This window comes from Vipera berus (assembly GCF_964194415.1).
Source record: "Vipera berus genome assembly, chromosome: 5".
NCBI lineage: Eukaryota > Metazoa > Chordata > Lepidosauria > Squamata > Viperidae > Vipera > Vipera berus.
In genome coordinates, this window is record NC_138207.1 from 104,243,977 (window position 1) to 104,271,775 (window position 27,799).

The window sequence follows — 27,799 nt, forward strand, 5'->3', positions numbered from 1 at the left end:
TTAACTAGAATAGTCTTCCTTCCTTCCTTCCTTCCTTCCTTCCTTCCTTCCTTCCTTCCTTCCTTCCTTCCTTCCTTCCTTCCTCCTTTCCTCCCTCCCTCCCTCCCTCCCTCTTTCTTTCTTTCTTTCTTTCTTTCTTTCTTTCTTTCTTTCAGAATTTTTCTATCAGAAGAGGCTGCATTGGATGCAACCTTTTTCTTGCTGTTCGGGGAGGTGTGTATGGCTGCAACACAATAGACTGTATTCAAGCTTGGGAGCATGTCTCTGTTTTGAAAAGCAATAATAGTAATTAAAATAGTTTTGTGTCTTGAATCTTGTTCCCAGAACTTTCTCCCCAGCTGTGTTGTTGTTTGAACTAGGCAGAGGCCACAGCTCTGCCTTTGTTTGGTAAATAATAATCATCATCATCATAATAAAGGAAGAACATAAAAGAGGTAAACGTTTAATCCCTTCTACATCCAAAGTTCTCCATCAAGACTAAAGGGGGAGATCTAGTTAGGACTGGCTTTGTCTTATGGAAAGACCATTGAAAATGCTTGGAATACTTAACACACCCAACCTGGGTGACTTTAAGACTTGTGGACTTCAGCGCCCAGAATTCCCTAGCCAGCAAAGTCGCCAAGGTTGGAGAGCCCTGACTTAATATCCGTAATTAATATCTGCTTGTGCTTTCCTACAATTAAGGGAGTCGGTCAATAGATAGCACAGGCAGTCCTTGACATACCAACCAGTCCCACCGTCCAGCCAGAGCTGAAGAAGCTTCTTGGACCAGCGGTCCTCTCTCTCCGAAATATGGACTTTGCTGTCTTCGAAAGAGCGACCTTTGTCTTTTAAATGCAGATGGCCCTGCGGACTCTGCTCCGGACCTGTTTGTTCTCCTGCGTTGTGCCGTTCATTTATGAAGAGGTGGTTTTGTTTCCCCAATGTACAGATCTGCATTGAAAAGAGAAAGGCAAAGTTCACATTTTGGACAGAGACTACCGCTGGCTTGAAAGAGGAAGGCTCAAAGAGGCCACCTATGTCAAAGTATAAATCCTTCCACTCCCCACCATCCAAACGGATGAAGCTTCTGGGATGAGAAGCGAAATGTCTTCAAAGAAAAAACAAAGAAAGTCCCGTTGCCTCTTGAAAAAACACCTTTGGGAGAAGAAAGGTGGGGATTGTAGAAGGAGAGGGCCCCGTGGTTTTCCAAGCCAGCAGTCAGCCAGCAGTCCTAAAGCAACAGGCGCAGATAGTTTTGCGCGGAAGTGTGATAACAAACATTGGTCTTTTGTTGTTATTGTTGTTGTCGTCGTTTTATTTTAATCCTCAAGAAAGGTTTTTAATTAATCGGGTAGTAAAATCGAGTCTATCTCGGTGGGTTCTGAAATTTTTGATGGCCGACAGAAGAGAGTGCGGTCAGGACTCGACTTGCAAACATTCGTTTAGGGAGTTTTGATCACATGACCGTGGGGATGCAGCAACGGCCATAAGTGTCCGAGCCCGTTTGCACCACTCAAATAACCCCGTGCACACAAACAAACCTCCAAGTGGCCTCAACGACTCTAAAAAGAAGGCAAATGACCAGCGGTCTCCAAGCAATATAAATCCTTCCATTCCCCACCCTCCAGTCAGAGCTGAAGAAGCTTCTTGGATGAGAAGCAAAACGTCTTCAAAGAAAAACAAAGAAAGTCCAGTTGCCTCCTGAAAAAAAAAGCTTTGGGGTAAAGGGTGGTGCAGTCAAGACAAGGAGAGGATCTGGTTTCTGTAGAAGGAGAAGAAATGAATAAAACATTTCAGGAGCTTGCATCATAGAGCAGTTCTTTCCGGACATCTGTTTTTGTGCATCTTTTGGTCTTTCTTCAGGGAATTTAAACAGGCATCAATGCTAAGCTGCAGTGTGATTGATACAGTTTAATCCAAAATTTATTGTTTGATTCTGCTGACGGGGCCTATTTATAGGCTGGTGGAATCTTTGTCTGTACAGATAGTCCTCGATTTGGCAATGGTTCGTTTAGTGACCGAAGTTAACAACAGCACTTGAAAGAATGACATATGACCTTTTTTCACGCTTACAACTGTGGCAGCATCCCCACTGGTCGTGGGATTTACATCCAGATGCCTGTTAACTGGTCCTGGTTTATGATGGTCGCAGTGTCCTGGGGTCATGTGACTATCTTTTGCGACGTTCTGATAAGCAACGTTAATGGGAAAGCCAGACTCACTTCCTAATGTAATACCTGCAGTGATTCGCTGTCAAGGATGAAACTTTGGCAACTACGTGCCTCTCTGCATTTCAACTTTCCTTTAGAGTAAGCAAGGAGGAGGTGTTACTCTCGAGTGGCTTAGAGGGAGAAACAAAACTTCTACGATTCCGCCGAAGTCTTGGAGAGCCTGAAACCTTTTCAAGGAGACCATAATTCAAGGTGCTGGTGATGACCTATAAAGTCCTAAATGGCTTGGGTCCGGGTTATCTGAGGGAACACCTGCTGCCGGCATCAAGCTCCCTTCGTCCCGTGCGCTCCCACAGGGAGGGCCTTCTCAGGATACCGCCGGTTAGGGAATGCCGGCGGGTTATTCCTAGGGGAAGAGCGTTCTCTGTGGGCACGCCTGCCCTCTGGAATGATTTACCCGTGGAACTTAGGACCGCCCCCGATCTGTGTTCGTTTCGCCGGGACCTGAAAACCTGGTTTTTCGATCTATCAGGCCTGGACTGAAGGGGTTTTAGCTTTTAAAATGTTGTTTTAATTGGGCTTAATTAATTTAATGTATTTTAATTCTATATTATTTTTATATTGTATTTTATGCTGCCCTGTAAACTGCCCTGAGTCCTTCGGGAATAGAGCGGTATAAAAATTTAATTAATTAATTAAATAAATAAATAATAGGTGCGGATTTGAAAGAGAGTGTTCCCATAACAAAGTGAACTTGTTTATATGGACTACGTAAGAAGTTGGGGGTTTGGCTGGGAAAATTATTCTTTTAAGTCTATGATTTGGTGTTGGAAACTCAGAGTTAGTTTTGCTTCAACATAACCAAGCAGTGTATTCAATAAACAGTAAGATCTTCAGAGATGGAATGAACCTGGAGTTTTATTTGGATTCTTATTATCCGTGGCAAGAGAAGTCGTAAAACGGGACCAAACTTACTTAACAAACTTCTTTCTTAGCAATATAAATTCTGGGCTGAAGGCTGGTCGTAAATCAAGGATTATTGGTACATTTTCCTAGACCCCCGAGAATTGAGACACTCTGTTTGCTTAATCAAGATTTGGTGTACCATTATTGCTCTCTCGAAGTTTCCTTCTCCAGAGCATGTTGGAAATTCCTGCCTTTGAATGTGTATACGAGTCGCAGCACTCCGTGGCTATCAAGTTGGGCAGTTTTGATGGATCGCTGTGTCTGACAGCTGATCCAATTGCAGTTGGTGGAGAGGTGCCCAAGGATTACTCAATGAATGCTTGCCAAAACAGGAAATCATTTTAGAGACAAAGCAGGACTTCTGCTTTGTGTCAGATGAGCTTTTAGTGGGGGAGGGAACCCTTCTCAGAACACACTACTAGTTCATAATACAGAATAACAATTGGAAGGGACCTTAGAGGTCTTCTAGTCCAACCCCCTACTCAGGCAGGAGACCTCTAAAGAAAGGAAAAAATAGGGGTGACATGATAGCCGTATTCCAGTATCTGAGGGGCTGCCACCAAGAAGAAGGAGTCAAGCTATTCTCCAAAGCACCAGAGGGCAGGACAAGAAACAACGGTTGGAAACTAATCAAGGAGAGAAGCAACCGACAGGGAGGACAATCAACCAGTGGAACAGCTTGCCACCAGAAATCGTGGGCGCTCCATCAACTGGAGATTTTTAAGGAGAGGCTGGACAGTCACTTGTTTGACATGGTATGGGTTCTCTTGCTTGAGCAGGGGGCTGGACTAGAAGACCTCCGAGGTCCCTTCCAACTCCATTCTGTTCAATCCACAGCTTCGTAATCTTTTTTCTGTTTAACAAGGCTCATAAGTTATCGGAAGTGGTGGCGGTTAAGAAAAAGCTGATTCATATCTGAACTATGTATCCGGAGAGGTTTGGCTTGAAGCAGAAAGTCATCTGAGAGCCTGTCTAAGGAGAGAGAAACCAGTACCAGGCTGGAAGGGATGAAGGATAAGGAAGGAGGATGGTTTTATTTCAAGTCAATTTAGCGCTTGGCCCATTCATTCCTTTTCGAACAGCGTGGGCCTTGAATTACTACCACGTGCTTAGCTTGTAATCATTTTGATCCACGATCAGCCATTGCGAAGGGAAGCGCCACTGAAATCCAAAGGATGTGGTTTCAAGGCAGGCCGAACAGGCAGAGATGTTTGCAAATTGTAGTAGGCTGCAGATGATTAATTTGATGGTCAGCTCGCTGCCCGAATCTGCTATTTGCAAAGCTTAGGCCGACCTACGACCTCAGCCGAGCCCAAAATTTCCGTGGCTAAGCGAGACATTTGTTTAGGTGAGTTTTGCCCCACTTTTAAAACCTTTCCTGCCACCGTCTCCACCTGTTCCGTCTACCCCTCCTCCTCCTCCTCCTTCCTTTTTCTACTTTCTGTCTCTCCTCATTTTCTTTCTATTCCTCCTAATTTTTATCTCCCCTCCTGTTCCTTCTATCCCTTCTCCTCCTCCTCTTCCTCTTCCTCCTCCTCCTTTCTATTCCTCCTCCTCCTCCTCCTCCTCCTAGAACAGACATGTCAAACACAAGGCCCGGGGCCCGGATCCAGCCCGCGAAGTGGTTTCATGCGGCCCGCGAAGCCATCCTGGAAACAGGGAGGGAACGGCCCCCACTGCCTTGGCCCTGGCCCAGAGACCCCCCCCTTCTGCCAGAGACCCTCAGATCTGTCCCACTCCTGCCCAGGCCCCCCCATAAGCACCCTGGATGCCAACGATGCAGAGCTGGCCACGCCCACCCAGTAGGCCATATGCACTCTAGCCACGCCCTCCCAGTAGGCCACGCCCACCCAGGCCACACCCACCCGGCCCCCTGAGGGCAACGGCAATGCTGATGCGGCCCTCCATGAAATTGAGTTTGACAGCCCTGTCCTAGAACTTCTGCCTCTCCTTCCCAGTCTGTCACTGTCCTCCTTCCATGCCCTTTCATATTTCTCTTCTGATTCAGTCCGTCCATTTAAGTAACCAAAAGTCTGTGGGGTGTATGGGCAACCGTCAACAGTTTTATTATATCCTTCCAAGGGTAGGATCTTGCCATCCTCATCTAGGCTTGTCCAAGCCAGAAGCCTGGGAGAATCAGCAGGAGGCAGCTCTGCTCCTTCTGTGAAGCCTGGCCAGAGATAACTCAACCTAAGGACCAGGGCACAATATGTCACCGAAATCTTGTTCAACCGTCAGGAAGCCTTCTCAAAGTTGTCAGCAAGTCGTAATTTTTTAAGGGAAAGGATGAAGGAATCAATTAAAACCATGGCTGGGAAGAATGGTCTTAAGGCTATTATAAATCAATTTAATTTTAACCGAATGTAAGTGGGATCAAATTTAGTCCTTGTCCTCCCCCAGCTACTTTTGTGTGTGTGTGTGGGGGGGGGGAGTTTGCTACCTCCCATGTTGTAAAAATTCAATGTGCTTTCAAGTAGCTTTTCCCCTGGGTCTTAAATTGTACTTGCTGGCAAAATAAGAATCAGAATCATCATCATCATCATCATCATCATCATCCCTGAATTTTTGCTGCCTTGGTTTCTTTCCTCTGCTTTTAAGAACAAGTCGCGATTGTGTTGTTGTTTTTTGCATTGCAAAATAAAGTGGGGGGTTTTTTTTGTATTTTGGGTTTGGTCAGTTTTGGGGGGTCGGTTGCTTTGACAGAAGGAATCAGCCCGATGGGTTGGCTGAATTTGGATCTACAGTTCTTAAAAAAATGGGAAGCTTGGTGAAGAAGATCGAGTTTGCCCGGAGGATGAAAGATAGGAAAGTGGAAAAAGCAGCCTGAATGTTTAAAAGGCTTCAAACAAAATTATGTAATTGGACTGATTGATTTTGTTTACCAAACGTTGCTCTTGAGCTTTGTGGTTATTTATGCTGGACGTGCAGAATAGGAAATGCACATTTTTTTTGTGACAGTCTGGAAGCTTAGATATAAAAAGCACAGCTCCAGTTGCAAAATCGTGAGCACCATCTTGACTTTTTTGACTCCCTCTGCAAGTGCCTCTGATCAAACCTGAAGTGGGTTTCCCCCCTCCCCGCCTAAACCTCAGTTTCCTGTCTGTCAATATTCAAATGCTCAGTGTTATCAATCCCATAAATCTCTCTCGTTCCCTCCTCTCCTCTCCTTCTCTTTTCTCTCCTCTCCTCTTTCTCTTTCTCTTTCTCTCCCTTCTTTCTCTTTCTGTCTTCTCTCTCTCTCTCTTTTTCTCTCTCTCTCTCTCTTTCTTTCCCTCCTTTTTCACTTTTCTCTTGTAAGCCTGAAACAGTCACAACACGTGTCGTGTTCTAGCGCTGTGTCTTTGAGGCTGAGAAAGCAGGAAGTAAAGTTATCTCTGTTCTCAGAATTAAACAGCTAATCGCAGGAGTCCTGTTATGTAGGTCACGTGTGAAGTAACAGTACACGGATCAGGTAAGGAGAGCCAGGACAGGAGGGAAATGAAGGCAGAGCGGTAAATGTTTTATAGAATGGAAGTGAGATCCAGGACTGTGCTTGGAGGAGAAATGCAATTATTATTATTATTATTATTATTATTATTATTATTATTATTATTATTATTATTATTATTATTATTATTATTATTATTATTATTATTATTATTATTATTGGCTGGAGTCGGGTAAATTAAAGTTCTGTTCCTGCTCTTGTAATAGTTTTGAACTGAAACTCAGAGAGAAGAACGGCGTGCTTTTAATGGTTTTGAAAGGGCAAATACGGGATTTTTTTTTAAAAAAGTAAGCCAAGTTATTATCTTATTTCCCAGGGTCCGTTTCATTGTTTTTCTATGCAGACTTAACCTTGTCCTCCCTAAACTTCGTAGAGTTTCCCGATGGCTCAAAGTAGCTAATCACGAGAGAGGATATTAAAAAATTGTTCATTGTCCCAGTAGGCCTCTACATACGTCCACAACTGAGCCAGACAGTTCCGTCGCTAAGCGAGATGGCTGTTAAGTGAATCTTGCCCCATTTCACGACCTTTCTTGCCACACAGTTGCAGTTGTGAAGTTGTAACGACTTTGCTTGTCTGAAGGTCACAAAAGGGGATCACTGTGACCGTCATAAATGTGAGTCGGCTGTCAAGTGTCCGAATGTAAATCACGTGACCACGGGGAGGCTGCGACGGTGGTATGTGTGAAACACGGTCCTAGGTCGCTTTTTCCAGCGCCGTTGTAACTTCAAACCGTCGCTACACCCTTAGTCCTCTACTTACGACCACAACGGAGCCCAAAATTGATGTCGTTCAGTGAGACATTTGTTAAGTGGATTTTGCCCGTTTTTACGACTTTCCTTGCCGCATGCTTGTACAGTGAATCACTGCAGTTGTTGTTAGTCACACGGTGGGGAAGCCACTCTGGCTTCCCCATGGAGTTTGCTAGTCAGAAAGGGGATCACGTGACCTCGGGACGCTGCAAACGGTCGTAAGTGTGAATCGGTTGCCCAGCGTCCGAATTTTGATCACGTGATCTGTGGGGATACTGCAAAAAGCCGTGACAGTGAAAAAAACGGTCACAAGTGTCGTTTTTCAGTGCCGTTGTCGCTTTGAGCCCGTTGTAAGTCGAGGAGTGCCTGTGGTTCATCAGCTTTTTAGCAGAGGGAGTGGTTTACTTGCCTGGGAAAAAAAATGCAAGTTAGTTTCCTAGTTTAAAAGCTATATATTGTTCAGGGCTGTTCCGTGGCAGCTGCGGTTGCATGAATAATCGTCAGATGAGTGTGAATTCCAGTCTGAAATGGCCACCACAAAATTCATTAGGCAATTTTGAGCAAATTTTTGTTCTGTCGTGTAAAAAGGGTAGTAAAAAAAACGCAGGGAGGCGGCTGGGCAAAGACTTGCAAATGCCCGCAACTTGGAATCACAAGGGACGCTTAACCGGTGTAAATTTTGCTGCGAGAAAGGAAGGCTTTGCAAATAAAGGTCATAGTGGGGCTTCATAGTAATGCAACGGGGCAAAAATAGCACACCGTTTTAAATTAAGGAAGAAATCTTTGGGGGGGAAAAGTGGACAGAGTTTTTATAAGATTTATAAGATATAAAATCTTATAAAATAAGATTTTATATCTTATTTTATAAGATATATTTTAGATTTTATATCTTATAAATATAAAATCTCGTGTGAGAACCCAATTACGTTTTCCAAGATTTGTATCCGTACTTGGAAATTAATATATTCTGGGGATCTTAAAGTGTTTTTTTTTTTAAAAAAAATGCATTTGTTATAACTTTGGAGGCCAAGGGACATCTGGTGAAGGCATAGCTGCTGTGGGGCACATCCCGATCTGCTAAATGAAACCTGTGGTTCATAAAGGAAACTGTGACATGTATGCAATCTACAGTTTACGGGAAAAGTATCCATGAGCAGGCTTCATTTGTGGATCCCCAGAGGGAGCAGCCTTCCATCTTGAGGTTTTTACTGGCTGAGTCACAACCCACACATGGCCGTTCCTTCTCTTTGTTTTATCCCATTTACAGCGAGAGAGGGAGGGAGGGAGAGAGAGAGAGAAAGAGAGAGAGAGGGAGAAAGAGAAAGAAAGGAAAGAGAAAGGGAGAAAGAAAAGGAAAGAAAAAGAAAGAGAAAGAGGGAGAAAGAAAAAGAAAAAGGAAGAAAGAAAGAGAAAGAGAGAGGGAGAAAGAAAAAAGAAAGAAAGAGAGAAAAAAGAAAGGAAGAAAAAGAGAGAAAGAGAGGGAGAAAGAAAGAGGAAAGAAGAGAGAGAGAGAGAAAGGGAGAGAGGAAGAAAGGAAGAAAGAAAAGAGAAAAAGAAAGGGAGAAAGTGGGAGAGAAGAAAGAGAAAGAAAGAACGAGAAAGAAAAAACAAAGAGGGAGAGAGGGGGGGGGAAGAGAGAGGAAGATAAAGACAAGATCCTTCCATCTTCACCAGAGTTGCAAAGGAGGGGAAAGTGATGTTCTGAGCTGAGGGCAGGAACCGTTTTTTTTTTGGTTCTCTCATCAACTCTCCAGAGGCCTCATGCAAAATTCCCAGTTTTGCCAAAGGTCCTTGTATGCAGCTCACCAACAACCACGGGCTTCCCTCTGCCAGTAATTAATTCTTCTAACGGAGGACTTCTCTTTAGAAGGCCAGATCCTGAAGCTAAAACTCAAATACTTTGGCCACCTAATGAGAAGGAAGGACTCACTGGAGAAGAGCCTCATGCTGGGAAAGATTGAGGGTAATAGAAGAAAGGGACGACAGAGAATGAGGTGGCTGGATGGAGTCACTGAAGCAGTAGGCGTGAGCTTAAATGGACTCCAGGAGATGGTAGAGGACAGGAAGGCCTGGAGGAACGTTGCCCACAGGGTCACGATGGGTCGGACACGACTTTGCAACTAACAACAACAACAACAAGAAAGATAGATATAGATGATAGATAGATAGACAGAGACAGATAGACATGATAAATAGAAATGATAGATAAATAGAAAGATAGGTGATAGATAAATAGATGATAGATGATTGATAAATAGAAATAGAAAATGATTGATAATGATAGATGATAAATAGACAGACAGACAGACATACACACAATGTGTGTGTATGTAGAGAGTGAGATTGAGAGAAATGTATTTAATGTTCAGAAACGTTAGGATAGCAGACTTTTGATAGCATGGCACCGTATGGTAACTCTGGGCCTCCGTTGTGTGTGTGCAAATGTCAGAATTCTCAAGTTTTGTTTCCAGTTGTTGTGATCTATGAATGGGCTAGTAGTCTGGCTGTAGAACAGGTAGGAGGATCCTGAGTTTGTAAACCTGAGTAAAAGCCAGTTGATTTCTGAAAGTTACGTACCGTAATATTGATTTAAGAGGACCTTTGATCAATCCCTAAACCTGGCCGAATTAAAACGTCAATCACCCTGTAAAAAACAGTAGCCATTTTTTGAAGGATCGCCTTCTTTGGGGAAAAACCTTCATTGTTACACAGGTCGTCCTTGACGTATGACTAGAATTGAGCCCAAAATTTTCGTTTTCTGAGCAAGGCCATCGTTAAGTGAGTTTTACCCCGTTTTATGACCTTCCTTGCACTAGTTTTTAAGCGAATCACTGCAGTTGTTAAGTTAGTCAGCCAGGGGTTAAGCGAAGCTGGCTCCCCCGTTGAGTTTCCTGGTCTGAAGGTCGCGAAAGGGATCACGTGACCCCAGGACCCTGCAACTGTCATAGGTACATGCCAGTGGCCAAGCCTCTTAATTTTGATCACGTGACCACGGGGATGCTGCAACAATTGTAAATGTGAAAACTGGTCACAAGTCACTTTTTCCAGTGCCGTGGTAACTTTGGTCATTAAGTGAACGGTTTTAAGTCAAAGGCTACCTGAAGCTTTATTGTGGGAGACGGACGATATTGAGAGCAACTGAACAACGATGTCTTTGCAATGTAAATTCGCAGATGACACCAAACTGCCAGGAGTAGCCAACACAGCAGAAGTCAAACTCGGGATCCAAAAAGATCTTGACAAACTTGAACCATGGGCCCTATCCATCAAAATGAGTTTCAACGTGGAGAAAAGCAAAGTTTTGCATTTAGGCAGGAAAAATCAAGTACAGATTAAGTACAGATTAGGCGAGACCTGGCTCAAAAACAGTAACTGTGAGAGGGACCTCGGAGTCCTAGTGGACGATCACTTCACCACGAGCCAGCCGTGTGCAGCAGCAGCCAAAAAAGCTAATACAATCCTGGTTTCTGTAAACAGAGGCATAGAATCATAAAACCCTAGTAAGACCACACCTGGAATACTGCAGCCAGTTTTGGTCACCATATCACAAAAAAAGATGTTGTGAGTTTGGAAAAAGTTCAGAGAAGAGCAAGTAAGATGATCGGCCTGGAAACTAAAACATACGAAGAACGGCTGCAGGACTTGGGTTTGGCTAGTCTAAAGAAAAGAAGAAACAGGGACGACATGATAGCAGTATTCCAGTATTTGAGGGGCTGCCACAAAGAAGAGGAGGTCACGTTATTCACCAAAGCACCAGAAGGCAGGACAAGAAACAACGGTTGGAAACCAGTCAAGGAGAGAAGCAACCTGGAATTAAGGTGAAACTTCCCAACAGTGAGGACAATTAACCAGTGGAACAGCTTGCCACCAGAAATTGTGGGCGCTCTATCACTGGAGATTTTTAAAAAGAGGCTAGAAAGTCACTTGTCTGAGATGATATAGGTTCTCCTGCTTGAGCAGAGGGCTGGACTAGAAGACCTCCAAGGTCCCTTCCAGCTCTATTCTATTCAGGTAGCGGATAAACCAGTGATTTAAACCAATAATTTAAAAAACGAAAATCTTCGGAAGATTGAGTGAACATTCATGAATTGACTTTGCTTGCCAGAACGTCGCCAAAGGGATGCTGGGATCCTGCAACCGTCGTAAATATGAGTCAGTTGCCAAGCATCTGAATTTTGATCACGCGACTGTGGGGATGCTGCAACGGCCGTAAGTCTGAAAAACGGTCCTAAGTCACTCGTTTTCAGTGCCGTTGTAACCACGAGCCGTCACTAAGCAGACTGTTGCATGTCGAGGACATCCTGTATTTACTTTATTCCACAATAGAATAATTTTAACATACTTAAATAATATGAATGTCTGCCCAGTTCTAATTTGCTTCTAATCAGGAATGCCTGGGTGAGCCCAAGAATTCAGTCGTATTCTTTATTCCATGATTTATGTTTTGCAACAGCAGCAGTTAAAAGAAAAATTGGCTTATAAAGGCAGCTGGATCACGCAGCAATTTGTTGGCACTTTGGTTTAAATGTATTGGAGCTCTAATAGCTGACCATCATCACTTAGCAATATTTGACTGGTCAGTGTGCAATTAATTGCTAATGTTGCCAGGACACTTAATTTGCATTTAAACAGGGTTTATACTGAAGCACAGAAAGAGCACGGAGCTTTTCAGGAGACACACTACACAACTCTTATTTTAATTGATTTTATTCCCCAACAAACTAGGCTAGATATAGACGGGCATTGAGTATGGTACCTTAGTGTGAGTAAACCTTAATCTTAAATAGAGTTAAACCTCCTGATTTGATCCTTACGTCGTTCTGTCCGTCAAAGGAGAAGGATTAAAGTGCAAGTGGTTTCATAGTGCGTTTTGTTGTTGTTGTTGTTTTGTGACTTTGGATCAGGGTTAACTAATCCCTGCAGTTTTAATAGAAAGATTTTTTTTTAGGAAGCGGTTTGCCATTGCCTAATTCCAAGGGCTAAGGGAGAAGAAGTAGCCGAAAGTCACCCAGATGTTGGATGGTGATTGTTTTCATACCTAAGATGTGGATTGAGGTGGGTCCTGACAGCGAGAATCGAACTCGGGTCTTCCAGTTTCTTGCCTAGTGCCTTGAAGATCTTACCCCAGGAGGGTGTCCAACCTTGGCAACTCTAAGACCTTTGGACTTCAATTTCCGGAATTTCCCAGCTGGGGAATTCTGGGAGATGAAGAGTCCACAGGTCTTAAAACTGCCAAGGTTGGACATCCATGCTCTACACCAAACTGGCTCTCAATTTACTGGCTATACTTCCTCTTTCTCAAGTTGGTTGGCTTTGAAAGACCTCCATTATCTCTTCTGCCACCTAGCCTGAGAAGATATTTTTCCATTCCAGGTCCTAGACAAGGCCGATCTTGCCCTCTCATTTATAATTAGTTGTCTTCTTCAGCCCATAAACTGGATGCCTGGTTTCCAGGGCTCAATGCTCAGGTAGATATCTGGCTTGGGAAACACTGACCCCTGTCTGAGCAATCAGGGGGTGCATCATGGTTAGGAGAACCTTGCTTATCTTCCTCACGTGACCTCTTGCAATTCCAGTCTCTGTTGTTGCCATTCCATTCAGCTCCATTTCCTTGAATGTTAGTATGTCTTTCTCAACCTTGACATTTATGGGGCTTTCATTTATCTACACTCTGTGTAGATCTGCCTTCGTTTTTATCACTCATGGTTCCTGTTCAAGGACTTCACAAGAAGATACTCTTGGGCATCGTGAGCCATTCCAGAAAGTTTCCACTCATTCTTTAATTCATACCCAAAGAAGATAGTTGATAGCTTCGTGTCCACCATAGCAGAAGTTGCCATATTATACAAGAATTTGCCAAAGGAACGACAAGACATAAATAAACCTAACAGCACAGCACAGGCTACCTACATTTACAACACAATAAGGAACAGGAGGATTTTATAGCCAGGAGAAGGGAATGGAATAGAATGGAACGCAACAGAACAAGAACAGAATAGAATAGAATAGAGCAAGAAGGGACCTTGGAGGTCTTCTAGTCCAGCCCCTTGCTCAAGCAGGAGAACCTATATCATCTCAGACAAGTGACTGTCTAGTCGCTTCTTAAAAATCTCCAGTGATGGAGTGCCCACAACTTCTGGAGGCAACTTCTGTTCCACTGGCTAATTGTCCTCACTGTTAGGAAGTTTCTCTTTAATTCCAGGTTGCTTCTCTCTTTGATCAGTTTCCATCCGTTGTTTCTTGTCTTTGCCTTCTGGTGCTTTGGAGAATAATGTGACCCCCTCTTCTTTGTGGCAGCCCCTCTGATACAGGAGTACTGCTATCATGTCTCCCCTATTTCTTCTTTTCTTTAGACTAGCCAAACCCAAGTCCTGCAGCCGTTCTTCGTATGTTTTAGTCTCCAGGCCTTGGATCATCTTACTTGCTCTTCTCTGAACTTTTTCCAAACTCTCAACATCTTTTTGGTGATATGGTGACCAAAATTGGCTGCAGTATTCCAGGCGTGGTCTCAATAGGGTTTTATAAAGCGGTACTAATACTTAACATATTTGGAGAAGGAATATCTTCCACTTCAAGGACACTTGAAAAGTTGGATCCAAATGATGAAGTATGTAAAAAAAAAAGTTTCATAATTGAAGCTTGAGGAGCTTGGTTTAAACGAAACGCTCTCTCAAGCAAAAAGCGTTTTTCGTTGCAGGCGCTACATAGGCCGTGTGAAGATACCTGAATAGTAACTGGGGCAAGTAAATACGGCGATTTAAAATTAAGCGTGTGCTTTTTGTCATGCTAAGTATCAGCCTGACTTGTGCATAATGCATAAATATTTCTTTCCTTTGTCCTTCAGATAACCATCTTTTTCATGCCAGACCAAACACCTGAGCACCTGCTGGGATCCCATCAGATTATATTTAGCAAATAAAAAAGCTGGTTTTGATACTCCTTGGAAAAGTTAAAATGGGATGAGTTTTGACAGACCGGTTATGCTTTATTAAAAAAAAAATCTGTTTCCTGGGAAGGAGCTTGTAGATGAGTAAAGTAGAAAATATGTCAGCATTACCATTTTTCCCCTATTCCAGCCCAGCCATAAATTGAGATATAATTCATGACATCTAGATTTTTTAGCGTATTAGGCATTGCTTTTATGTGCTTTCCAGCTGTCGGGTTGCTTTGTAGTTCTAACCAAGTATTATTATTATTTTTTTTCTCCCTTCCCCATTTAATATTAGGCTTTTCCTTTATTTTGCTGACTCAAGAGCACGGATTTTCCAAGAAGAGCAAAGGAGAGAAGGACAAACGCTGGATGAAAATTCCTCGCTGTCTCTCTGATATTGCTGAAACACGAATTTCTGCTGCTTTTTTTTTTGGCGGTGCGTCCATGGAAGAGCTGAAACATACTCCAGAGCCAGTAAGATCGCCGACATTTCCAGACGTTTCTCCTTTATTTTTTCCTAAAAGTTGATGATAAACGTAAGGGTGTTATGTTGGGAAAGGGAGGGCAAGTGACTTTCTGGTTAAAACAGTCTCCCCTCTTCACGCAAAGAGCCCTTGTTTAAGGAGAGACGCATCAGCCCATTGGACCGTTAGGAATGGAAGCCGGCGTAATTGGGGGATTTCAACTCAACTCGGAGATTCGTTGCTTGGAGAAGATGGCTTTTCAAACGTTCTTCTTCCAGGAATGGCTGTAACCAGTTGAGAGCCCTCTCGATTCGCCTCCGGAACGATGGATCCCTCCAGATAGCCAGGAACGACCTGCAAATACCAGCGTGGCGCGTCGTTTCGGCATACGGCCACCGCGCTCTTAAGGATGCCTAGGAGAGGATTAATGTTTCAAGCCAAAACTCGATGGCTTTTTGTCGGGCTGGCTTTGCTGCTGAGCCTGTTGCTGATCACCTACCTCCTGGAGTGTGCCCCGCCAACGGAAAGCAACCGATCTCTTCCTGGCCCGGGAGGGGATCCTTTCGGCAAAGAACACTACCAGGCCCTTTTGCAAGAGCAGGAGGAGCATTACCAAAACAGGGCGGCCAGCCTGAAGCGTCAGATCGCCCAGCTGAAGCTGGAGCTTCAGGAGATGAATGAGAAGTTGAAGCTGTTGCAGGAGAAGAAAAACCCCAAGGTGCAAAACATGGGCTCGCCGGGCCTCAAGGAGCAAAGCTCCAATGACCTGTTGGAGTACCTGCACTCTCAAATAGACAAAGCGGAGGTGAGCGTGGGTGCCAAGCTGCCCAGCGAATACGCCGCTGTCCCTTTCGAGAGCTTCACCTCCACGAAGGTCTACCAGTTGGAGATGGGCCTGACCCGCCACCCGCAGGAGAAGCCGGTCCGCAAAGACAAGCGGGACGAGTTGGCGGAAGTGATTGAGGCTGGCCTGGAGGTGATCAACAATCCCGACGAAGAAGGTCAAGAGGAAGAAGACGGAGTCGGGGAGCGGCAGCTTTACAGCGAAAGCGATTTCGTCGAAGGTATTTTATTTTATTTTATTTTTTATTTTTTTCCGACCTAGGTGTCATGGTTCCGATGAAGAAGACAAATCAAACAAGTTGCAGGCCCTATTATTTATCTCAAAAGTCTTAGTAATGAAACGAAACATCGGCACTCGTGGAGGGATGCCAGAATCTGAAATCTCCTCCCCCACAAACCCATCGTAACACACACGCAATCCCCGCCCTTATCTACACCTCATAAATCACATTGTCCAATTAGCTTCACCTATGAGGTCTCTCCTCCCATTCTGTACGCGGGCTTTTCTTATCTTCTCAAAATTGACGTTAGAAAAATTCCCTCCCTTCAAGATTCAAAGTGAAGCAGTTTAGACAAAAGGCTGTCTCTTACATTGTCAGGGCAAAAAAACATGTCCATGTTTGCAGCATTGGCACTAGGCTTTGGAAATTAAAGAGTTTTGCGGGAAGGCACTCCGCACCGATCTAAGTCCCGGTTGTCCTCAACTTACGAGCACGAAGTTTCTTGTCACCAAGCGAGACAGTGGTTAAGTCAGTTTTGCTCCCTTTTACGACCTTCCTTGGGAACCGTTGAAGTTGTGAATCTGGCTTCCCCATTGGCTTTGGTCATCAGAAGGCCGCCAAAGGGGATCACGCGATCCCTGGGACAGTTGCAACCCTCATATGTACATGTCAGTTGCCAAGCACCCAAATTCTGATTACGTGACCAACAGGGATGTTGCAACAGTCCTAAGTGTGTAAAATAGTCCTGAGTTGCCTTTTTCAGTGCCATAAATGGGGAGGGTGGGGGGGGAAAAGGAGAATTCATTGACTTCCTTGGCATTTGCAACAAAAATTGTATTGGAGAAATTGCCAAACAAATAAACCCACATCCTTAGTCCTACATATACAGTATATATGAAATATACTTTTTTTAGAGCATTGGGAAGATTGTGGTTGTTTTTCCCCCTCCCCAATAGAATGGAATAGAACAGAATAACAGAGTTGGAAGGGACCTTGGAGGTCATCTAGTCCAACCCCCTGCCCAGGCAGGAAATGGCCTGTACCATTTCAGACAAAGTGTCTTTCTTAAAAACGTCCAGTGTTGGAGCATTATGAAGAGCGGGAGCTTTTTCAGTGCCGTTGTAATTTCGAGCAGTTACTGCTGTAAGTTGAGGACTGTCTGTAGGACAGTTGAGGAAACGAAAGACAGAGTTTACCAACCGTTCGATTAGGATCAAACGCTAAAAATGTTTAAACGGTTAGGTGTTGGGGGGGGTCACGTTGAGAAATTAAGGTCCTGTAACAGGTGTGTTCGTCAGCTCTGGGTTGAGAATAGGTTTATTCAAGAGCGTGTGCGGCTTTGGGGTGTTCAACTGTTGATGGATGCCATACTGGCAGAATTTACAACAGCTTGATGATAGATACCGTTTTCAGCCATCCCACTTGGTTCGTGCAGTAAATAAAGACACCCCCCCCCGGGACATTTCTTTCCTCCAGGAGTATAACTTATTAGACCAACGTAGTTACAGAAGTGGCAAAGCCAATTCTGATATATTTCGCGCGCAAACGGCATAGTTAATTTTCCCTTTTCCCCTGGATTTCCTGCTGTTATTATTATTTACCTTCTCGTTTTATTTGGGGAATGGACTTTTTTTCGTCTTGCAGACCTTCCCAGCAAGTCACCTTGGCACACTGGCATTTTCTCAGCCTCCGAGCCGGTGTTTGCATTCTTTTGTCCACCCACCCACCCACCCACCCGCATTTACCTCCTTGCGTTCCAATTCTTTCCCTCCCACCGTTGCTATTGTCAGGCTGTGAGCAGAGATTGCGAAGGAGAGCTGAACGAATTGCAGCGCTGACGCCCACCCTCGTCCTTAAAAATCTCACCTATCTTAAAAAGACTAAAAAGTAACTCGGACGGAGTTACTTTTAGGGCTTCCCTGCCTAACAATTCCAGTCATCGCTTATCATCTTCACTCCATCTCTGAGAGTTGGAGAATTCCAAAGGTGCTTTTTCCAGGAGGCAACCGGACTTTCTTGTTTTTCTTTGAAGACATTTCGCTTCTCATACAAGAAGCTTTTTCAGCTCTGACTGGATGGTGAGGAATGGGAGGATTTATACTCCTTGCAGACAGCTGGTCATTTGCCTTCTTTTTAGAGAGTCGTCGAGGCCACTTGGAGGTTTGTCTGGGTCTTCAGAGCTGCCTTTTCAGGAGGTAACTGGGATTCCGTTGTTTTTCTTTGAAGATGTTTCGCTTCTCATCCAAGAAGCTTCTTCATCTCTGACCGGACGGTGGGGAATGGAAGGGTTTATGCTCCTTGCAGACCGCTGGTCATTTGCCTTCTTTTAGAGAGTTGTTGAGGCCACCTGGAGGTTTATCTGTGTCCTCAGGATCACCTGAGTAGTGCAAATGGGTGTGGAGAACGGTACATAACCAATCTTTTCTGAAGATTTCTTTAAAATAAATTAAATCCATAGGACATTGAGGGTTACCTGAAAAACCAACAATACTCCTCTGAGCTTGGTTCATCAGGGTGTTCATCATCAGCACAGCACTGGTGATGTAACCTAGTTTGGTAATGAAATGTCTGCCAAGAAACCAACCAGGTTCAGAGGTGCTGGCTCAGCCTGGTTGGTTTCTTGCAGATATTACCAAACACTGAGGACTCCACATTCAACCCTGAGCTTCAAAGATCCTCTTCCATCTTGTTGTTCCAGTTGTTGTTATTGTTGGCCATCTATTTTTTCCCCCTAAACTAGAAATCTACATCTTCACAGTTTTGTGACTTACCTGCCATGCGTGACTATTAACCGTAGCTCTACCTAAGATTTGAATGCCAAATGAGCTGTCAAATATTCAGTAGTTCACAACACACGGCTTGTGGGTTGTGCTTTAGTTGTCTGCCAGCGTCTCCATTGACTACATGTTCATTGACAAATCTTGCTCAACATTTGCTATCTGTTCTAGCAGTTCTTCGGCTAGGAGTACTTTGAGCTTCAGTCTTAAATATTTCTTGCTGAGTCTACTTAATGAGCCACACAGTTTGCTTTGGCAAAACACAGTGGTCATCATTCTTTGATGATCTGCTTCTCTTCCTACAGTTCATTAGCTGGGTCCCAGACAGTGACTCATATTAATAGCCAGTAAATTCTAATGCTTTAAATGCTTTTAAGTTGCCTGAGACACATGAATAAATGGGATTTTCTTAGCTATCTCTGGCGTTTTGAAGCTAAGGTAGAACATGCCTTCAAAGAAGACAACTATTCAAGACCGATACACGAGAGAGGTGTGAAACAGCTTAACCAGTTGGTTTTTCTGACTTCTAAGAAGCTTATAGTGCAGTGATGGTGAACCTTTCAGAGGCTGAGTGCCCAAACGGCAACCCAAAACCCACTTATGTATCGTCAGGTGCCGGGTGGGTGTGGCTCATTGGGTAGGTGTGGCCAATTGGGTGGGCGTGGCTGTGGTGGTAACGGCAGACTGGGTGGGACTAAAAAGTTCAATCAATTCCAATTTTGCAAGATATTTTTTTACCCTTGAGAAGTTGAAATTGATTGATTGAACCTTTTTCTTTTTCGTTTTTTTTTTGCACACAGTGGCAGAGGCCTAAAACAAAAAGGTTTTATAAAACCCAGCTGAAGACCTAGGACTGGGGCGACGGCGCTCGTGCCCACAGAGAGGGCTCTGCATGCCACCTGTGGCATGCATACCATACGTTTGCCACCACGGTTATAGTGGTAATGTCAACATCCAGCTCAAGAATCCAAATAAAACTCTAGGTTCAATTTGTCTCCGAAAACCTTACTCCTTATTGAATACATTGCATGGTACTGTTGAAGCAAAACTAACTCTGAGGCTCCAACACCAATAATTCTCCGAGCCGAACCCCCAGCCTCTTACATAGTATTACGTAGTCCATATAAACAAGTTCACTTTGTTATGGGAACCGTCTGCTTCTAATCGGCACCTGTTCTGGTGTCCTTGAAAAGGTTTCAGGCTCTCACTGCTTCATTCTCCATCTAGCCCACTTGAAAGTAACACTCCCCCCAACTTAATTGAAAGACAAGTTGAAGTGCAGAGGCACATAGCTGCCAAAGTTTCATCCTTGTCAGGTAATCCCAAAGAAGCTTTTTCCAAAAGACAACTGGACTTCTTTGTTGTTGCTTTTTCTTCTGAAAGCATTTTGCTTCTCATCCATGAACTGAAGAAGCTTCTCAGATGAGAAGTGAAATATTTTCAAAGGAAAAAAACAAAACAAAACAAAACAAGAAAGTCCAATTGCCTTTGGGAAAAATTGGGACAATGATGACCTGGATGATTAAGAAACTCATAGTGGTAGCTTCACTTGATCACTAGATCTTCAGACAAGCAGGATGGAGAAATTCTCTTTTGGATGCCGCTTAGATTCCAAAACTCACTCGTAAAACACGATTTTATTGGCTCACTAAAAATGTTTATGGTGGAGATTGCATTGGACCATTTCCAAGAGGTGAGGTCAGATCCTCCAGCTCTCCACAGGCATAAATATCTGCAAGTTTGTAGTTATTTAAGATGCTGGTGGATATTCTACTCCTCTCTGAATACCACCCCCTCCTGAATTACAACATTTTTCGTTCATGAGGTTCATCTTTGAATACCCAGGACACGTTCTTTGAGCTCCGAGTTTGGCTTCCTTAGTGTAATTTCCTATGACAAAAAGCCTGGAGCTCAAAAGTAGCCAAGGCCAGATGTTTTCCAGACTAGGAGTTCAGGTATTGTTGAATCGTTCTTTCAACCCTTAGGGGGGGGGAAACCGTTCAGGCAGTAAATTTTTAGAGCAGTCCCGTTTTGCAACTCACCACTTCCTTTGGCCAACCCTGAGCTTCCTTACTTTGACAGCTTTAGCGACGAGGGGTGAAGAAGTGGTACCGGTTAAGCCCCTTTTGGTCGGCTGACTTGAGACTGTTCGTGGGTTAACCTGGTAATTGCGCCTTCTCCTTTTTTTTAGGTTTCAACAGGACGAGAGGTTTAGCATGTTGTAATTGAGTTGAAACACCCGCTGACTTGTTTCAGAGAAACAGGAAATTCCCCTTTCCTGGAGACAGTCAGCTACTCTGTCCGATGTTCCTGACAAAGTCACTCTTTTTGACCAATCTGTTGGTGTGTTTTAATGCCAATTCCAAGGATTTAAACTTTAGGAACTGGGTACATCGGGCTGAAAAAGTCCAGTTAACCCCAAGCAAAGATTGGCTTCAGGTTTCCAACCCTTCCCAGGCTTTGAGTTGTTTTGAAATCCTATCCCTTTATTGTTTTTTCACAAATAACCAAAGGCAGCAAACATATCCCACAGATCTTCCTCTTGCTATTTTCCCCACAACAACCCTGTGAGGTGGCTTGGGCTGAGAGAGAGGGACTGGCCCAAAGTCACGCAGCTAAGGAGGCTCTTGAACTCACAGCCTCCTGCTTTCTAGGCTGGTGCTTTAACCACTAAACTTTCTTTCTTTCTTTCTTTCTTTCTTTCTTTCTTTCTTTCTTTCTTTCTTTCTTTCTTTCTTTCTTTCTTTCTTTCTTTCTTCCCTCCCTCCCTCCCTCCCTCCCTCCTTCCTTCCTTCCTTCCCTCTCCTTCTTTCCTTCCTTCCTTTTCCTCCCTCCCAGCTCCCTCTCTCCCTCTTCATTCCTTCCTTCTTTCCTTCCTTCCTTCCTTCCCTCCCTCCCTCCCTCTGCTTTTCCTTCTTTCTTTCTTTCCTTCCTTCCTTCCTTTCCTCCCTCCCTCCCTCCCTTTATCAATAACGACAAAATTAATATGGGTTCTCCATTCACCCAACCCTCACTGCAAATACTCCGAGGTTCGTAAATAGATGCTTGGGGGAAAAGATAATTTGGGAAACGTACTAGATTTGCCAAAGCACTAAAGACATTTAGAAGGCCTCGCTGCTCGTAAGTTATTACCTGATGTTAGGACTGGGGTGAACGTGGCCATATATCCCCCAAAGTCAGAAAATCATAACCCTTTGGAGAAAGAGTGATTCTCTTCTTAATTTGGGTGGTGTGGTTTTTCTAAAAAACGCACTTGCTATTTTATCCTGCATCCTAGCTAATGCTTTTGAGGGCTTACGGAACAGACTTAACACAAAAGGGGAGCGGGAAAAAGTTTGTTAAAACTTGAAAGTTACCAAGAAGGAACAGAACGAGGATTTGACCAGCGGTGGAAAAACCTGGCGTGTCTCGGTTACTTTGTTCAGTTTGTTGCTTAGTCTAGATGCTGGATAACAAATCTTGTCATTCTTATTCAGTGTGTCCAGTTGGCAGGAAGTTTTGCATGCCAGAATTAATATCAGATGTACCGTGCCATGGGAATTATGCGGTCTCTCTCTCTCTTCTTCTCTTCTCTCCTTTTTTCCTTGTCTTCTTTCTCCTCTCTTTCTCTTCTCTCCCTTCTGTCCGTTCTTGAGGATGTTTCATGTCCAGCTGGAAAAAAAACAACCCTGCAATTGCTTGCTTTCATTTTTTTTTTGTAGTCGCTAAGCATCTTCAAAAGCCATCTTTCGGGAAATTTTCCTTGAACGGCTTTGTTATACATTTGAATTTAGTACTCCATTCCTATCCCCAGTGACGATTATTCCTCCATCTGTAATTGATCCGGTTGTGTGAAAAGACCTTTCATAAAAATCTTCCGGGAAACTTCTGCCCTCAAACCGTATATGATTCTTTCGCCGCCGAATTCTTTGCGGGCCTTTGTGATGCTGATTAAATTTAAATTCTTGAACCTCGGGTGGGGGGGGTGAAAGCCCACTGAAGTTTATTGCCAGTCTTAAATTCATTCCGGCTCCACGGTCCCTTGTTCTGCGTTACTCATTTTTTCCCCTGTTGTTCAGAAGACAATGAGGCGCTCCGTAAAATGCCTCTTTTAAAAACCTGCAGAAAAGTAGCATTCCAGGAGGTTAGATTGGATCTCCACGCTGTACAGATGGTGCTCGCCTTACAACAGTTTCACTGAGTGACCGTTCAAAGTTTCCACGTCGCTGGGAAAAAGGGACTGACGGCCGTTTTTTTCCAAACTTACATCCCCGCGGTCAAAATTCAGACGCTTGGCAACTGACTCAAATTTATGACAGTCGCAGGGGGTCACGTGATCCCTTTTTGCAACCTTCCCACAATCAAAATCAACGGGAAACCACTTTCACTTTACCGTGTTACTTAACTTACTAACTGCAGTGTTTCACTTTAACAATTGTGGCAAGAAACGTCGTAAAGCCGGGGCAAAACTCTCTTAACCGATGTTTCACTTAGTGACCTAAATTTTGGGCTCAGTTGCGGTCCCCCTTTATTTACTTAAGCACCCCGTGGTGTGCAATGAGTGATGGTGTGCACGTTACAATCCAGCATGGTTTGTTTAAAGCTCCATGCCTTCCCCAGCCCAACATCTGTCATATCCTGTAGCCCTTGGATTTAAAATCTATGTAACGCTTTCTTGCGCTTAGTAGAATGTCTAAGATTTTATCCACACCTCGGGAGTTGGAAGTTCGCACACCTTAAGGTTGCCAAGTTGGAAAAACACTTAAATTATGGCAATTGCATCTGTTCTCAAACCGATCCCGGCGAACAAGCTTCCAGCTAAATCAGAAGTGTCCAAGCTTTCTCGGTTTGCAGACTGGAGGGAAAGGGAGAGGGGGGGAACATTCGAGGCGCATGCGCACACAAACTGGGCCGCGAGCACGTGCGATGCATATTTTCCATCCTGCGCTGCGTTTTTGCATGCCGGAATTGACAGCGGGCGAGTCGCGTTTTCTGGAAAGGAAAAACCTTTCCCTTTAATCTTGAAGTTGCAGGAAGCTTTTGAGCTGCTTTGCAGAATCGTTATCTCAAGCAAGATTTGATCGAAAAACTTGCCCAGTTTGGCAAAGGCCTTGAAACGGACGTAGTCCTATCTGTAGGAATGACCTATTTCTTTGGCTACCTGCAAAATGGAACTTTTCATTCTTTTGTTTAATGTTTTAGGGCGGTTTTTAACATATGGAGCCTGGCTGGATTCTAATCCAAATCTTTATAAATTCTGGGATTCATGTGTGAAGGCCCGGATTGATAACTCATGCTAATGTTGCAAATGCTTAAACCATGGTTAGTTGGCTGGTTGTTGAGCGGGTTCCTGTATACAGGTAGTCCTTGACGTACGAGCCCAAAATTTCTGTTGCTAAGTGACACATTTGTTAAGCGAGTTTTGCCCCATTTTACGACCATTCTTGCCCTGGTTGTTAAGCCAATCGTTACAGTTGTGAAGTTAGTCACTAGTTGTTAAGTGAATCTGGCTTCCCCCACCGACTTTGCTTGTCAGAAGGTCGCAAAAGGGGATCACGTCACACACACACACACACACACACACACACACACGGGATGCTGCGACCGTCATAAATATGAGTTAGTTGCCAAGCACACAGTTTTGCCCGTGGGGATGCCGCAATGGTCCCCAATGTGAAAAACGGTCCTTAGTCACTTTTTCAGTGCCATTGTAACTTCCAGTGGTGACTAAACAAATGGTCGTAAGTTGAGGACTTCCCTGTAGCGTTGAGTCAAAGGCAAATTTCCTTCGGAAATGCACCGGGATATGTTTCCCAGACTTGTCTTGCCACCTGTAAAATCTTGTCACCGAATCGGTTCCTTCTCTTGAATTGCCCTCAAGGTTACTACCGCACGGAGAGAGACAAAGGCTCCCAGTATGAGTTATTCTACAAGAAAGCCGACGAAATGGAGTACAGACACGTTTCGCTGTTTCGCCCGTTTGGTCCCCTCATGAAAGTGAAGACGGAGATGGTGGACATCTCCCGGTCGATGATCAATATCATAGTTCCTCTGGCGGGAAGGACGGAGGTGTTTGCACAGTTCATGCAAAATTTCAGGTGAGTACGTGAGAGAGGAGAGGGGAGGAGAGGAGAGGAAGGGATAGGAGATGATGAGGGGAGAGCAGAGGAGGAGGGGAGGGGGAGGAGAGGAGAGGAGGTGGAGAGGAGGAAGGGAGGGGAAGGAGGAGGAGGAGAGGAGGAAGGAAGAGGGGAGGGGAGGAGATGAAGGGAAAGGAGAGGAGAGGAGATGAGGGGAAGTGGGAGGAGAGGAGGAGGAGAGGAGACAGTGAGGAGAAAGGAGAGGATGAGATGAAGGGATAGGAGAGGAGAGGAGGGGAAGTGGGAGGGGAGGAGGAGGGGAGACGAGGGGAGAGGAAAGGATGAGATGAAGGGAGGGGGAGGAGAGGAAGGGAGGGGAAGGAAGAGGGGAGGAGGAGAGGAGGAGATGAAGGGAAAGGAGAGAAGAGGAGGACAGGAGAGTGGGTGGAGAGGAGGAGATGAAGGGAGAGCAGTGGAGTGGAGGATGAGCTGAAGAGAGGAGAGGAGACGATGAAGGGAGGGGAGAGGAGGAGGAGACAACAGGAGACAATGGTATACTAACCTACGGCGTGAACTAACAATCAGAAAGAATCTTGAAAATACTAAAACGTTACATGATTGAGATGCTGAAATCCTGAATTAATACACCACTAGGCTGTTGCTAAACACGATCCTGTTTTATCAGGCTGACATCACCTTGACGTTTCAGAATAACAACATAAAATCCAAATATTAATAATAAAAAATAATAATCTTTGACTAAGACTCCGTACTCCTCCACGGAACAATCCTGTCTGTTTCTTATAAATGCCAAGCAGCCATTTGCTACTCGCCTTTTGATTTCAAGCCTGTATTTGCAGGTAGGTAACTTACGTAGAAATCTACTCTATTCTGTGCCGTTCTCAGATGATTTTTGAACAGCCCTAGTGAGATAAGATCTTTCTGAGATTTCAGCTGATGGATCCGTTCGGAGATTTCTGAAATCTTCAGAAATGGCTAATACTCCGACCTTTTTTTTTTTTCCCAAAGAAGTTGCCGACTTGCTAAAAAGACACTTTCTTTTTTTTTGCTCCCAGGGATGTTTGCATTAATCAAGACAAGCGGATTCATCTCACCGTGGTCTATTTTGGGCAGGAAGGGCTTCCTGAAGTCAAGAGTATCTTACAATCGGTTGCAAGGTGAGTTCTAAGACGTTAGGATAGGAAAGGAAACACACAAGAACGGAAAGCGGATTGTGTCTCTGCCCAGCGGAGAAGTTCTTTTGAGGCCGAGCAAGGATCTGTGAAACGTTTCAGTTTCGGTTTAGGGACAAAGTTTAACTTCCTTCCTTTTATTTTGAAAATGCCGGGCTGGTGTGGATCTTGGCAAGAAGCCTGTTTTGATTTTTTTTCCCCCCATACAAAATAATGCAGTCGCCAGTTTTTAAGTTGCTACTGCTTGCCTTGGACCTTTTCTTTGCCACAAGGACTGCCGTTTGTCTTGTGCCTGGACTTGGAACTCTGGACCTCGCCTTGTGACGTGCTCCTACTCTGTGGGCTTCATTTGTACTCTAGGAGCTGTTGTTTGGGGGTCTGAGGGTGGCTGCCTTCAGAGTAGGGTGGGGGGTGGAGAAATAAAGGACTCTCTAGAGCAGACATGTCAAACACAAGGCCCGGGGGCCGGATGCGGCCCGCGAAGTGGTTTCATGCGGCCCGCGAAGCCATCCTGGAAAGAGTGAGGGAACGGCCCCCACTGCCTTGGCCCTGGCCCAGAGACCCTCCTTCTGCCAGAGACCCTCAGATCTGTCCCACTCCTGCCCAGGCCCCCATAGGCACCCTTCATGCGAACAATGTAGAGCTGGACACGCCCGCCCAGTAGGCCATATGCACTCTAGCCACGCCCACCCAGCAGGCCACGCCCACCCAGGCCACACCCACCCAGCCCCCTGAGGGCAACCGCAATGCTGATGCGGCCCTCCATGAAATTGAGTTTGACACCTCTGCTCTAGAGGCCTGCCTTGCCTTGACCACCTCTGGTCATAACACACGTACCCCACAAGTTGCAACACTGCGCTCACCGTGTTACTGATTTGGGCACATCTCCGGTAGATGCCACTGGACGAAGCTCAACACGTTCAGTGGAAATCTCCACTTCTGAAGACAGAGTATCTCCCTAGGAAATTCCAGAGGCCCATTGTATTCGTGAAGCACAACGTGGTTTGGTGTGTAGTAATCCTTGCTCCACAGGGAACCGAAGCTTGGAGCTTTGTCAGGGTGAAACATAAGGCGTAGAGCTTGGCTGAGTAATTGGTCTTCAGGTTATTGTTTTGAGCTGGTGGGCCAATGAACCAAGACGTTGAATGTCTCCAACTTTCCATTCTTTCTCTTGTTAGAGAGGCTGACTTCCACAATTACACTCTTGTCTCTCTGAATGAGGAGTTCAACCGTGGCCAAGGACTGGATGTGGGTGCCCGAGCTTGGGAAAAAGGCGAAGTCCTCATGTTCTTCTGCGACGTGGATATTTATTTCACAGCGGACTTCTTGAATAGCTGTCGCCTGAACACAGAACCAGGTAGGTTCCTGCTTGCACCCTGAAGAGGACGGAGAAGAAGGTGGACAACATAGTCCGCGCTCGATATCCTTGTGATAAGGCCCGACTTCCTGGGAACCTAGTTAAGGTGTCTCACCCACATAATAAAAACAAGGATGATGACAACAGAGAGATGACCTGCTACTAATCCATAACGTTTAGCGCCCTCTTAGTTTGCGAGATTTCCTGTGAATCCACAGGTCCTCTGTGACCTTGGATGAAGTGGACCAGCTTTGCTTCGAGGGCGGGGGTCTTTCGATCCCACCAGCACACTTTTGTGAAGTGTTTGAGATAGCTCTGATGCCAAAGTGGGCTTGTGGAACCCACTCCTTTTTTTCACGATAGAACATGGCTACTTTGGGAGCATAGGTTGAGCATACTCAATGGTTGTAAGCAGCCACTTTGTGAATGTTTCGTAAACAGCACGTCGTCTGGGTTAGTATTGAAAAAACAATCAATAACAATTAATTTCTATAATTCCATAGTCCGTACAGTGGCTTTGCTTGATTTTCTCTTCTTCCGATAATGTTCTCTTTTGCCAACCTTAAATTAATACAGTCCTTATTGTTTGACTAAAT

At 44.7% G+C, this 27,799-nt stretch overlaps 1 protein-coding gene across 1 annotated transcript in view; it reads left to right on the plus strand.

Moving 5' to 3' along the window:
- The window catches only part of CSGALNACT2 (chondroitin sulfate N-acetylgalactosaminyltransferase 2), a 40,152-nt gene that overhangs the window by 4,013 nt on the left and 8,340 nt on the right, over nt 1-27,799 (plus strand). Inside the window, exons 2-5 of the mRNA XM_081328240.1 lie at nt 14,585-15,817; nt 24,455-24,671; nt 25,730-25,831; nt 27,025-27,203. Of these exons, the coding sequence (XP_081184366.1) occupies nt 15,163-15,817; nt 24,455-24,671; nt 25,730-25,831; nt 27,025-27,203 (1,153 nt within the window). The 5' untranslated portion in view covers nt 14,585-15,162. The remainder of the gene's footprint in view (nt 1-14,584; nt 15,818-24,454; nt 24,672-25,729; nt 25,832-27,024; nt 27,204-27,799) is intronic.